Raw genomic sequence first — 14,899 nt, forward strand, 5'->3', positions numbered from 1 at the left:
TTGGATATGTAAACCATGTTTCCTGTTTCTTGGGCACTTATTATTTATTTTCGTTACTCTGAGGTTTGGTATGTGGATAAGGTTGTTGTATTAACTTCTTCAAGGTTACTTAAGCATTTTTTTATGTGATGCTGGTAATTTCATTTTCAAAACTTTACCTAATTAACTTCTGAATGATAAATTGAGCGCTTTGTGCAAAGTCAGCATTACAGTTACTTGTAGGGCAAAAGTAACTTCTCAGGGTTAATCTGGACAATGTTGGGACTTCCTTAAAGTGAACTAAACCACTCGCAGTTTATATAATGTACAGAACTATCTTGTATTACAGTAAATGCTTAGGACCCTGTGTTATTGCTCATCATCTGACTCTGTAAGTGCAAGTCATTGTATCTCCTCCGGGTCTGGCTGTCTCCTGATAGCTTTTTGTCAACTTTCAGTGTCCTTTGGAATTTATATAATATTTTTATCACCCTAAATGGATCCAAAGTACATTTATTACTTTGGGGGAATCCAGCTGTATGTTTTTATACATGTATGGAACTAAGTTAAGGCAGTACTTCAAAATAAAAGGCTTTACTACTTCAGATCTGACTTCTCTCGTAACTAATTGAACAAGTAGTTAGATGTAAGAACCATTATGCCTTAGGCAGTGAACTAAAAATATGGAGTCAGGATTGGTGTTGACTTTTTTTAAGAAGGGATTCTCCTCCTCTGAGGGCATGAATTCCCAAGACTAATCTCACGTGTGCCTGAGTATTTAAAACTTACTGCCTTCTAGTTTGTAGCACTCGGCTGTAGTTTCTGAAGTGTTTGCATATTGATCATTCATTTTTGAAAGAATGTACGAGTGAGTTGGTTCCCATGAGTCACCTGTCAGTAAGTAAAGTGATGCAGTCCGTTGGCACTGCACTGGTATAACTCAGTGCAGGTATTTCGTGTGGAGTCCAGGAAGGTGTGGGGTGCCAGGGTGGGAAGTCTCAAACCGCAGACCTGTGCAGACAAGAAAACTTGCACTCCAGAAACTTCATTGGTGTAATTCCACGCATGCTGTCCTTTCTTGTAGGTGTCTTGTATCCAAGGAAAACAAAGCTTGAGATGCTGTGGCTTAGGCTGGCAATTTAGTGAGTAGACTTTGGGATGCAAGCCCAATCTTGCATCATTACAGTGCATTTACACTGAGATAGCGCTGGCATGGTTTTGCAAGTGCTCCTTCTCCTCCCTTTTCACTTCATTTGTATCAAATCTTATTAATTACATCTTCCTAGAGAGTTTGACTGTATTCTACATGTTCTGCAAGTAAGGAGTAACTCTCATCCCAACTCCAATGTCGCTACATATACCCATGTACTACTAGTTTAGTTTTTAGCTGGTGTATCTGTTACTTTATGGCATATACTGGAATTTCCTCCAAGGAAGTTCATCCTATCCTATTCTCCAGCTCACTTAATGTCCTTCCTCCCCCATCCCAAGGCTTGTTTGTTCAGTAGACAATTTAGCAGACAGCTTACAGCATTTGAAAGTTTTCCTTTTTTAAGTAGCTGTGCTAATTTCTATACATAGAGTGGAAGCCACTGAGTGGGACTAAAACAATCACAATCTTAGTTTGAAATTAATGACTTTTTTAAAAGAGTACTTTTAAAAATGGTCCTTAAATACAAAAGACAAAATAATCTCTAGGATATATTTCGCGACTGATTGCTTTGTGATGACCAACCTTAAAATAATACGGGAGATTTATTTCCCTTGGTCCAGTTCAGTTTTAGCCTCACTAGTCTGGAGTCTGAAAGTTTTCTGAAGGGCTCAAACACTGCAAGCAGCTCTGCAGCCACATGGAGAGGTTGTGCTCTATCACAGTGTGAATTCAAACTATCACTTTCTTATTTGCTTTCCTTTGATCTTGATGGGTAATGTTAAAAGTGAACCTGTGCCAGTGTAATTGTTACATATAGATGCAATACAAAGAAATTGCATCAAGAAATCTCTTGTGCAGCCAGTCAGTCATCATGTCCTTCCTCCCCCCACCCTGCCTGCTTGCCATCAGTTTGAAAGTTCAGTGTCAGACCTGTTTTATGACAGCCTTGTTTTCTTCAAAGGATGTCTGTGGTGAGACATTACTGACATGAACTGCAACTGAAAAAACCCCAAGCTTTGCTCTGCTCTGGAGGCAGCCATCTTGCTGAAGTGGTATCTTTGGGAATGGGTGTAGGCCAATGGCCAGTAGCTTTGACATCAGTTTTTAGGACCAGGCTGGCATTAAAGCCTGCTGGTGGCAGGACTAGCCATGCCACCATGGTCCTGGCCATGCTTCCCAGGGAACGGGAGGGAAACTGTCCTGCTGAACCCAGCCACTTGGAGTCAGGATCCACTGCCCCACTGTTGGCTGGTCTGTCTGTGCTTCCATGTGCAAGTCTTGACTGTCAGTATGTTTTTGTCTCCACAGCTTCCACCTTAACCAGGCAGGTGCAGAGCAGCCTCCAGCAGCCACTGGGATGAGGAGTGGCTGTGGCATGGAGCCATTTTCAGGGCTGCACAGGGACATATGTGGTGTGCTCCTCACCTGAGTCAGTTTAGCAGTTGAGATGAAAACTGGGCGCAGTTTCCTGAAAATAACTAATCGTATTTCAACATGAAGCGGTAACTGGAGCCTTCAAAGCTTAGTACAGTGCAAAGCCATTGCTTCCAGTAAGAAGTAATTGTTTCATATCTGGTGGAAAAAATTGCAATAGAAAGATCTCAGATGATTCATTTCCTATGCAACATAGGTGTAATTCTGTTGGTTTGAGGCCTGAAAATTCGCTTATGCTTTGGTTTATTTCTTGCACAACCATTGTAATGTCCTTCCCCTTCTAGTGCAAAGAAAATACAAAGTACTGCACTGGTGTAGGAGAACAAACCAAGAGTAAACCTGATGGGGCGTAGGCTGATCCCATGGTGTGTGAGTAGACCGATGAACATAAAACGGAATAACATCAAATGGGTTGTCTGCTTACCTCAGTGTCTGAGTTATGTTAGCAGTGGTGGCTGTGGGATACTCGGACCTTCTAGCAGGTCAGCTCCCCACGAGTAATCAGGATGAAAATGAAAAGGAATTAGTACTTTAAGATTATAATCCTCCTTCAGTAAAAATGATCTGCTGTAGGTTAGGAAGAAACCACCATTTTTCATTACTACGTTACACTACTTGCTGGGTTTGGTTCAGGTCACCGTGTTTCATTTAAAAGCAGTTGAACATGTTCTTCTGTTCAGACAGGACCAAGGTGAGACAAGTGTGAATTGCCATGCTGGGGTGAGGTGCAGGGCATCAGTGCAGTGCCACTAACACCGGAGTGAGCTATCTACGCTCTCTGTAACTGTTGAGCATACCTGAAAGATAATGTATTCCTTTCAGTGGGTGTTAGAAAAGTTTATTTTGTTTTACATGCAAGTAGTTTAGTTCCCAGCTATTTCTTTATCTCCCTGTTCTTTTCTTAAATCCCCTTTCAGTGGTTTTATACTGTCAGAATTAACTACTGAAACATTGTGTGATGTTCTACAGTAACGACTGGGAGGCACTTGTGACACTTTCATTGCTGCTTTCTGCATATTCAACCTGGGAAGGGAAAGCCATCACCAGGTTTCCCTGGTTTAATTAGGCCTTGAAAGAAACTTCACCAGATTAACACTATCAGCTTTTGGCTCTCAGGGTCAAAAATGTAATGAGGAGGGGCTGCAGATAATAAGAACGTAGTTTAATTTGATAATTGTGAGGTGCTTTGTATTGAATTATAAACCTGATTAAGATGTACAAAGGGGATTTTCTTTTCATATTCATCTACATTAAAGCCAAACAACTTTACTGTAGCTGAATGAATAATTTCAATATAGGAATTAGAGAAGAATTGCCCTCTGTCAAAACTATAATAAGCTGATACCTGATAAGCTGAAAAATAAGATGATGGTTTAGGAAACACAAATTGGTATAGTGGAAAAGATCTTTTTGTCCTCTTTTTAATACAGTTGCCATTTTCTGAGAAGAAAATTTGGGGCTTTTGTGTTGGAGTAGGTTGATTTCTGTAAGCTGTGTTGTCATTTGCTTTAAAATGCTTCTTTAAATGTTACTTTAAATACCAGCTGCTTGTCACTCAAGTAATAATCCTGACTAATAACTACTGATATTTCAGACTCCTGTTCTTCCCTGTGTTGGTTTTACAATGTGTTCAATTTTCAAGGCACTATTTTTGTGTAGTTTTTTTATATGCTTTTACCTCAGTCTAATGAATGGGTTATGTGTAAAACTTAAGTTTTAGACCATGTTTTTTATTAAAGTGTGCCATCCCTCTGTGTAGGGTAGTGTGGGAATGCACACTTTTGAACAGAGAGGTAATATTTTCGGGACAAGTTGAGAGGACTTTTAGAACTCCCCTTTAAGGACATACTTAGTTTATTTTCTTTTACATGCAAGTAGTTTAGTTCCCAGCTATTTCTTTATCTCCCTGTTCTTTTCTTAAATCCCCTTTCAATGGTTTTATACTGTTGGAATTAACTACTGAAACCAAGGGTACTATGGTACAAATTATTGGTATCTGGGTGTAGACTGGGGTAAATATTTCTTCATGGAAAACTGAAACCCCTCTCCCTTCCAGGAATTTGAACTGCAAATTAATCTCCTCACTGCTTGACAGAAATAGGTATGAAATGAGGAGTTGTCACTAGGAGTCCAAAGGCAGGGACTCTGGTGGTCCTCTTACATCTTTTTGCTGGCTTCAGATGTTTCATCGCTTGTAAGCTCACCTGCAGAGCTCAGCCCCTTTCTTGCTGAGGCTCCTTGCCTCTCTTCTCAGCCTCTCCTGGTGGTAGTCCTAGTGTTTGCCATGCCCTCAGCTGGGTGCAGCCCTCTGGTAAGTACTCAGAGCTCTCCACATACCAGAGTTGATCATTTGGGCATGTTCAAAATACAAAGCGTGCATCACCTCATTCAGTGGAAAAATTTCCTTAGCATGTGAATATTTCTGTCATTCACCCCAAGATGTCTTTCCTTGCTGCTTCTCTTGTACTCCTTCCTTATCAAGCTCCAGCTTTCACGTAAGATGTTTGCTTTCTTCTCTGCACTTCCTGACCTCTGGAACAGCTTTCATGCCTCAGAACCTCAGCCTTTAAACTGTAGTTTTAAGTGACTGCTTAATTTTGAAAACATGGAAGAAAGCCTGTGGAAAATGTGTAGGGATTGGTAAAGCGCCTGTGCTGTGGCTTCCTTGCTGCGGCCAAAATTTATCTCTGTTCCCCGGATAGTTTTGCATCCCCTCCCCAGTAATATCTGCATTGTGGTGACATACAGAAAAGCTGCTATTTTATCTGCCCCTAGCAATTGTAATATCTTCTAGAGACTATGCCAGCCTTAGTCATCTGCCCTAGCTTAACTTGCTCAACATAGTCCTTTCCCTGAGACACAGCTGAGTGCTAAGGCACATTTCTCTGGCTTGCTGCTTAGTTCACTGTCAGCTACCACTTAATACACACAGTTTACTCCTTGCTATGCTTACTTATTTCCAATCTTCCTATTTTTCCTGCCCAGTCAACCTTAAAATGCATTTTCTTTCCAGCTTCTCATCCCAGTTTCTTTTTGGAGTAAGTTATTTTATCTTCTGTTGCCATCTCAGCAGGCTTTGTCCCGGGTTACTTTTGCTTTCGTTCCAAGTTCAACCTTTATCTCTTTGTATTTAAATCAGACTGCTGCTCTAATATACCTTGAATGCCTGCTTAGGGGAGCGAGGGACTTAGACGTGTCTCAGACCTCCCAGGAAATGGCATGTGCATAACCTGGGCAGGCCCAAGAGCTGTGGCGCTTACAGTTTGAAATGGAATTTGGCTCTTAATGTTTATAATGAAAATGTACTGACTGAGCTTTTCCAAGGGTTTTTTTAATTTGGGATTTTCAGGGAATAGAATATGCCCAACTTGGATTATCCTTCTGTCAAATTTTACATGCCTGCTAAAGCATAATGGGTGCAGGAATATTTCAGACAAAGGGTTTTCAGAAGGTTGCACAGATAATGTAATTTTTCTTAGGTCTGTCTCTTGCAAACAGTGCAACTGTCTCGCATCCAGTAATAATGCTGAGAGAGACATCTAGCAGGAAAAATTTCAATGCGCATAGTTTGGCAAAGTTCTGCACTATGGTTTTATCATTGGAAAGAATTAGAGGATGTCTTACTACTTCTTTCCTCAAACCTAGAAATATAAGCCTTGTAGAAAATGAGGCTTTGCTGTAACATGGTGCAGTCTTCAAAAACTGGTGCTGGCTGTTACTTTAATGCTTAGCGCTGCACTGTCTGTTAAGCTCTTACAAGGTAACACTCTGACCTTTGTTTTTCCTATTTAACTAGTGCCAGTTTCTTTCCCTAATAACTGAAGACGATTGCTGTGTGACAGGACAGTCAGAAAGGTGAAGCCACTTGGAACACCAAGCAGATGTCCCTAGGAGCATGGGGGATGTCCCACTGCTCCCACTCAGTAGCTCTTTGTTCGTACAAGTCATCCACAAGGGATAACCCTGCAGAAAACTCACTTCTGTTCTAGAGGAGGACTAGGTTTCTGCTGGTTGGGACCTCTAGATCCATCTCCCTGCCTGGTCTGATGAGGACCCATCAGTCAGCTGCTGCCCACACCAGGGGAGCAGGGAGAGTACAGGAATGGAGGGAGGATATAGAAGAGGTGGTAGCAGCAACCTCATAGGCCCAGGCAGCAGTGAAGTGGAAAGAGCCCATTAAGGGGAATACTCTGTAATTTCCTATTTGCATCTTTTCCACCCTTTTTTTTCGATTCATGAAAAACACATCTGCTCTTTCCCTAGTCTTCCAAAAGCATACCTGCCTCCAACCTCTTCTTAAAAGTTAAGAATCCCTGAGACCAAGTATTGTAAAGTGACTTGCTTCAGGTCCTGCCTTCTTGAAAATACTTAGCTTATCCTAGGAGGTTTTTAAGCTATTTTCCTATGGAGACAAGTGTTCTTATGAAGGCATTTTTGTGGTTTTGCCTCTGCTGTTAATTGTGGTAGCTGTGTTTGGGGTTTTTTTTTTGGGGGGTTTTTTGGGTTTTTTTGGTTTTTTTGGTTTTTTTTTTTTTTTTTGAAAAGGGATTGAAGCTAAAGGGGCAGAACAACACAGGAGTCAAGGTGCCACCTGGTTTTAGTGGTCTGCACTGAGCAGTGGATCTGTAGTTGTATCTATGTCAGGAATTGCTCATAGTACTGGAAGAGAAAATTGAGTCAAAATAGTTGATGCCACATTTTTTGTCTGCAGCAGCGGGTTAGGTAGGTGTCTGGTTCAGCTCTATGGGATGCTTTCCTGTTACTTCTATGTTTCTTGCTGGATGTATGAATTTGTGGCTTTACCTGTCCAATTCTGCATGTCTTTTGTGTTCCTTTCATAATTCCCTTGAGGAATCTGACTTCCATTTACTGCACTCAAGTTTCTGTCACTGAGAAGTTCTTAGTCCTTATGCTTCCTATCTTCCCCTATCATTTGGAAGCTTTGTGCTGGTGTCGTTTGGCTTGCTACATCTTAGCAGGTCTCACGTACTGTGGAGATTCTGCATGCTGTGATTGGTCATACAATGCAACTAAATTTGTAAATAATACAAATTTGTACAAATAGGGCAAATAATGAGTATAGAGAGGCAGAAGTAAGTTATGCAAACTAAGATTATTTTCTTTTTAAGGGTCACTGATTCTGATATTGCTGAACGCAGATCTTGAGATTTCTGAAGGGAAGTCTGATATCAGAGAACACTATGAATAATTTTGGAGATTTGGGAGAGAGACGCTCCTGGGAGTCACCCAGGATTTCTAGTGCAAAGGAAAAGGCACTAGAAAACCTTTTGCCAGGGAAGAGGAAATTGAGAGAATATCCCATTTCAGCCCTGCATCTTATCAGTTATGAAGTTTGTAAAACAGGAAGGGGAAGAGAGCACTTGCTGAGTGACGTGTAACATCTGGCCAGAAATTAAACATTCCCCAGGGTTTGCTAGAATTGCCCCTTGGTGACTTCACCAAGCTCTTTTAAACTCTTCTAAAATACTTCACTCTATATCTCTCTCAGGCTTTCCATATGCTTTGTGCCCTACAAAATAACTACCTTTAGCTCTCTCTCTGTCATTTGGTATTTTTCCAGATGCCAATCGCTAGTCCTGCGCTGCCCATAGGTACAGGATGCTGGTGACACCAACAGAGCATGTTGTTTGTAACATCTTCCAGCACACACAGGCTTGTGCTGCTATGCACAGCCAAAGGATGCTGTTTATGTTCTTTTACTACCAGACCTGATTATTTGAAGTTCACAGGAGAAAGTTGTGTTTAACCACAAAAGCAGGGGCAAAATACCGTTGTTTGTGTCTCATAAACAAGTTGAGACAAGAAATTTTGATGTGTAGTCCAAACCTAAATTTCTCATCTGATGGAGAGAGCCGCTGCAAATCTCTGGATTTAAGTCTGTAGCATTTCCCCTCCTTCTCACACCTGGTTTTGAGATTCTCTTTTATCTTTAATTATATCCCTTTGGCCTCGTCTTCCCACGCCCTGAATTGTTCCCTTTTCACCCCTCCTTCCTTTTTTGGGATAGTTCTCAGGGTGGAAAAACACTTTAAAAAGTGTGAAATGTATTTCTCCCTGTGGAATAGCTGTAATCTTAATTTAATCCAATTATGTTGGCTAAACATATTAGCTGGATGCTTTTGTTAACAGTTGACCTTTTTAAAATCTGTGTCCTTGAATTACAGAGCCGATGTCTCAGGGAGAGGAGCAGCTGTGTTTCATGCTGTTAGGAGCTGCCACCCATGGGCTGCTGGGAGTGCAGTACCTGTGTTGGTCAGAAGGATGCAGTCAGTTCAGTTCTTCTCTGTCACTGATGAATTAGCACCTTGCCCCTTCACACAAAATACAGAGAAGGGTGGCTTGAGCACTCTTCACATGCTGTTACACTGTGGGCTTTATATTTTCATGTGCTTTAACTTGTCTTTTAGTAAGCTTGAGGTTTGCAAACAGAGTCCAAAGATGTTAGTTAGCTACCATAAATAAATGCATATAAGTTAATTTTAGAGCCTTCTGTTGGTCACAGACCCAAAGAAAAACACATAAGCTAAATCTGTAAATAGAGAAATACCTGTCTATAACTCTACAGCAGAGTTGCATATGGTGGAACAGAATTTGGCCCAACCTTTTGGGGCAAGTATAAAGAGCAAGCAAATAAAGTAGCCTGAATTATTCTACCTAATTAAGTAAACAACATTGCTGGGAAACAGTTATTTGACTAAACTTCATTAGATGTAGAACTTCTTTTTTCTTCTTTTTCCTGTGTCATCCCAGGTAGTATTCTTTCTATTGTCAGGATAACAAGTATCCCCAGTTTTCATTTCAGTAACCTGAGCAGCATGGCAGGGTATAGAATTGTTTCCAAAGATAGCAGATTGTATTTCTGTCTAGGAACAAAATTCATATTGGTGGTGTGTTTTGTTGCAGTTTGTGTGTTGCATAGCTTAACAGTTCTATTTATTTTTATTATTCAACATGTACACAGGTTTCCTTTGAGCTGAATGCAACATTTAGCTGATTTTCAGGCATCATCCTTCTAATACTACTTTTGTTTCACCTTGCTATTATATAGGCAGCTTTAATGCAAACGTGCTAGCTTATGTGAAATAAATGTAGTGGTTGTGCTTTCAGTGAGGACAAAAGTTGTTGAGAAGCAGAGGAGAACAGTTATCCAGTGCTGCTCTTGATGTCATGTCTCTTATTTCATTGATGGAAAGTTTATAGCAGTGGAAGCTACTGGTCCTCTCAAAGCCATCCTTTCAAATGGCGAAGTTAAAACATAACTTGTGCTAACATTACCTGTGCACAAACTTGTATGGATATAAGGAGTTTTTCAAAAGAAGTGTAGCTTTGTTGGGTGCATCCATGCATGTGCTTGAGATTCACTTTGTTTTTCTTAACTGAAATGTTCTGAAGTGAGGGTAGAAATCTTTCATGTGTTTAAAAAGGTCCAAACTAGCTGAAGCAGACCATACAACTGTCACTCAGCTTTGCAAATTAATAAGAAATGCTGAATTTTCAAATAACCCATAAACCTAGCCTTTGGGAGTAATATTTTCAGTCTACCTTAGGATTCCAGTAAATATTCAGATTCCATTGTAATGACTATGGGGTATGAACCTGCACTGATACCTTGCTGAGAAAAGTTCACTGCTCTCTGCCTTTCTTATAGCCTCAATATTGTGTTTGATAAAGTGAAATACATTTCTTAACAATCCATCAATTAAAAAACAATACTGTTTGGTTTTTTTTAACAGGCAAAACGAAGGCTGGAGCTAGGAGAAAGTGGCCACCAGTATCTTGCTGAAGGACTAAAGACTCCAAAGGGGAAAGGAAGAGCTGCAATGAGAAGTCCAGATAGTCCAAAAAGTAAGTAAACTGTATGTTACTGAGTATTTTATTTTACTAGCTTGAGACCAGAGTGAACCAGTACAACAGGCTGTGTTAGCTAGCTAAGAGTGTGTTTATTACTGTCCTCACCTGTATGTGCATGCACCATACTCAACTCCACAGCCAGCCAGTGGACAACGTGTTAGCAGCATGCACTGAGAGCAGAGCTGCTGAGAGGCTGCAGAGGCTCATAGCTGCTGGGTCTATCGGTCTGTCCCTCTGCCTGCCAGGCAGCCTTCAGCCTACCTGTCCAGGATCTCCTCTTCAGCCAAGGACATGAAATTGGGGATTCTTAGGAGAGGTAGATGCTGAGGAATGAAGGTAATATGGTGGGTTCAAATACATAGTTATTAGGCAAGGCTAATCAGGCCAGCCTCCTCCTTCTGTGCTGAAGTTCCAGCAGCTGGTTGGCAGGGCTTCTTCCCTCAGGCAGGGATTTGTAAAGAGACTTAGCTATGTATGCTAAACACTTTTTGTGGGCTTTGAGCTGCCTTCTCTCCCTGCAGTATGACTAGATTATTACTACCACTGCTTAGTTGCTGCAAGTATTAATTTTTGCACATCTGTATTGCCTCAAGCAGTAGGTTCCTTGCAACAAGAGCTGGGGTGTGCAACTTTGCCATCTTGTTTAGGTGATTTCAGCAGCAGAATTGGGCTCGCGGAGGGAAGCGAACAGGGAGGACTGGGACAGCAGTGGCAGTGATGGTAGAGCAAGAGATGTGAGGAAGGGGTACGTACTTGTCCCTCCTCACCAGACGATGTGCTCATTTCTATTGAGGCAGATAGGAAAAGTGAAATTAGCTGAAGGTACAGACGTAAAGCAGAGAAGTTAAACAGACACAGTTGTTTCAATTAAACTAAGCTTCATTAAGCTAAGTCAAGTCCGTTTTTAATTGAAGTGTATCCTCACAGAAGTTCTGTACCACTTGGAGCACAGGATGCTGCTGCAGTGTTGATAAGTCTGTACAGAGAACTTCTTGGTTCATGATCAGGAGGACCATGTGCCATTTTAGGTGGGGGTCAAGTAGCCTCTTGTCCTTATCACTCTGATCCTCTTATTCTTTTCCAAACCTTCAAGGAAAAACGAGCAAACAAACAGAAACTACCTTGCTCTAAATTCACAAGGTCACCTAAGTGGTAATAATATTCCTCCATTTCCCAGTGTGGACAAGGCCTGAGTCTGTCAAAGACTGACATACAACTAGCTGGTTCTCTTTGCAGACATGCTTGGTTTTCATTGAAAAGCCATCATATTCTTCAAAATATTTCAGGATAATCTGAAAGTTCGCTTTCATGTAGGATTTCAGTTTTGATTGATTTCTGCAATTAAATGTGGGACCTGAACCTTGAAAACATCAAAATGACCATCAGATCAGCCTAAGATCCAATCTGCATAATATTTGAAGCAAATGAAAGGTTTGATATGCACCAACCCAACAGACTTCTAATAATGGCTGGTTCATTTCCCTTGACACAAAGGGAACATTTAGAATTAGAACATTTAGAACATTTAGAATTAGAAATTATTCTAAGTATTTAAACTCTAAAAAGCACATCTATTACGTGTATAGATGCTGCATTTGTGCATGAAAACAGCGAGTTGTCTAGTAAGATCCAAGCCGTTTGTTGGCTTCTAATACAGAAGTGGATACTTTTGCCCAGTTTGAGCATTGTTTGGTTATGAGGAAATGATAATTATAAATTACATCAGTCTCCTATAATTCACTAGAATTTTCTGTAAGCTGTGGAGTCTGGCACTGATGGAATCTGTCATTGTGTTCACCCACTGAAGTACACCTAAGTCCTGTTTAATTGCATGTGAAACACTTATCTTACAAGAGGGGAAAATCAAACCCTGATGAAAGCTGGCTATCAGCCTGATGAAGGAGAGTCATAGGGGAATTTTTGGTATTGCTGCCAGAATAAATAGGTACTAAAAATACTATTAAGAATACACATAGTGAAAGCCTAAGTAAAATATTGCTATATGTATAAGTCAGACTAATGAAAATATTTGCATTTAAAAAAATGTATGTATTTGCTCATGTACCTGTGACTTTTGGAAAAGTACATCTTGAAATACAAATAAATACCCAGTGGTAAGTTGTGTCTTAACGCAGAGGTTTGAGGGATTTCTTTAGTAAAAATGAAAGGAATATCTGTAATATGTATCCTCTCACTTCTGGATGCTGCTTTCAGAACCAAAATGAGGAAAATCGATTATTTTCTTTTTTTTTTTTTTTTTTCCCCTCTTTCTTTCTAAGCTCCAAAATCTCCTTCAGAAAAGACTCGGTATGATACATCACTTGGCCTTCTTACAAAGAAGTTCATTCAGTTGCTGAGCCAATCTCCTGATGGGGTCTTAGATTTGAACAGAGCAGCAGAGGTCCTCAAGGTGCAAAAAAGGAGGATTTACGATATCACCAATGTACTGGAAGGCATCCATCTCATTAAGAAAAAATCCAAAAACAACATTCAGTGGATGTGAGTATTCATTATCCTTTTCTGTTCCTGCTGGCTGATTTCACTGTCACGGTGCAGTGGTGTCTTTCTTCTCCCACTTTCCATTCTAAAACTGTGCTCCAAGCAATCATCCAAAATGCCTTCCATCAAGATAAAGCTTTTTTTTCCTGTTAAGACAGGTTTTCAGTGTATAAATAGTGTTTGTCAGGGAAATTAGAAACTAGAGTTTTGTCCAAATACTGGATTAACTCATTTGGTTCTGCAAGTGGAGTAAGTTTTTAGGTATGCATCTCTACCTAGTGCTTTCCTCAGTCTTCTTCAGAGTATGGTTAGAATAGAGGGGAGCTAGAAGCAAGATTTTGGAAGTGCTTAGAAATATTCAACTTTTCCATCTCAGTGGCAGTTCCAAAATGTGTTGTCATGACAAAAAGATGCTTTTTCTGGAAAGCATAGTTTATGTTGATTTGCTATGGGCAGGTTTAGGGAGAAAGGGCTAAGAACTTAATCTGGAGTGTAAAACCCTGCCTCTTCCCTTTTTCATAGCATAGGGTCAAGTTTTACAAATGCTGAAAGACTGTCTTCCTCCTTTGTACCCATAGGGGCTGCAGTCTGTCAGAGGATGGTGGCATGCTGGCACAGCGTCAAGGCCTCACAAAGGAGGTGACTGAACTGACTCAGGAAGAGAAGAAACTGGATGAGCTAATCCAAAGCTGCACCCTGGACCTCAAGCTGCTAACGGAGGACTCGGAGAATCAGAGATATCCTTTTTCCCAAAACCTCAAAGCTGGCCAGTCTCCTTGCTGTGTCTTGTAATACTAGGAGAATTCCTCTACATAATGTGATACAAAGTATTAGAAATTTCAAATTGACTAATGGGTTTTTATATAGTTCTATATAAAAGTTACTTTAGCCACTTGCATCTGTACTGCTTCTGGAATGTCCCAAAAACAAAGGAAAAAAGAGAAAGTGGTATATGAAGGAGCCCATTAACATCCACGTTTACATAGAGCAGAACCAAGAATCTAGCTGATTGAGTGAAAACATCCAACAACCCTGTGCTTTTTCAACTACTGTGATCCTAAAGCAAACCCTGTTTTTAGGTGTGCAGTAATTGTAAAGACGTGCAGGCAAAGTCTTTGCTGAGGTAACAGTTGTCTGTACTCATTACTTTTTAATTTTTTAATTCAAACTGATGTGTATATAAATTACAGGCATAGAGAGGAAAATAAAGTAGGGAGTCAGTTTAGTCTGAAACTTGGAACAAGTCTTCAGATTCCTCTGGTTAGAGAATCTATAACAGAATATCATAGACATTTTGAGAGCTCATTAAACCTTTATTTTAGACTGAATTATTTAATATAAGAGCAATGCTCAATTGCAAAAGGTTCATACGATTTATGGTAATTTGGCTGTTAATACCCCTTGTAATTAACCATTTTTCATTTTCACTAGATTTCCCACCTATTGGCAACAGAAGAAAGCATTTTATTAAATGCTGATGTGAAAACTTTTATTACTTTATATAATAAGTAGTTCTTAAAGAGCACCTAAATAAGGTGGACTTACTCTCTGTCCTGAAGGATAGAAAATACTATGGGAGTGTCAGTAAAAAGTATGCGAACTATGTAAATATTGTCTTTTGATTAGCTTTCATACACATTTCGAGAGGTAAGCAGAGATCACCAAATGGCACAGGGAGTGGCTCAGCACTGCCTTCAGCTAAGAGCTTGATCCATGAAGAGATTTAAGCAAGACAAAACTGAGCATAACAATTCTCTGTTTTTATAGTGCCGGTTCCTGTGATAGAGATCCCTGCCCTGTCATTGGCAGCTCCCATGGGGATGGGCGAGGAAGGATCAGCATTAGCAGCATGTTGGCCTCATGCTTTTGGATTTACGAGAGTATTGCCCAAATCCTTCTGTGACTCTTAAGTTTACTGATAATACTAGTGAGTACTGAGGAATGCAGAAGTGCGAAACCTGG

The 14,899-nt window shown here is 40.4% G+C and overlaps 1 protein-coding gene across 3 annotated transcripts in view; it reads left to right on the plus strand.

Moving 5' to 3' along the window:
- The window catches only part of E2F3 (E2F transcription factor 3), a 42,755-nt gene that overhangs the window by 20,403 nt on the left and 7,453 nt on the right, over positions 1–14,899 (plus strand). For all 3 annotated transcript variants that reach the window (XM_030490001.1, XM_030490010.1, XM_030490018.1), the window contains exons 2-4: positions 10,321–10,432; positions 12,718–12,937; positions 13,516–13,674. In XM_030490001.1, coding sequence (XP_030345861.1) covers positions 10,321–10,432; positions 12,718–12,937; positions 13,516–13,674 — 491 coding nt within the window. The remainder of the gene's footprint in view (positions 1–10,320; positions 10,433–12,717; positions 12,938–13,515; positions 13,675–14,899) is intronic.

The sequence above is a fragment of the Strigops habroptila genome, chromosome 1, assembly GCF_004027225.2.
Source record: "Strigops habroptila isolate Jane chromosome 1, bStrHab1.2.pri, whole genome shotgun sequence".
NCBI classification, from domain to species: Eukaryota; Metazoa; Chordata; class Aves; order Psittaciformes; family Psittacidae; genus Strigops; species Strigops habroptila.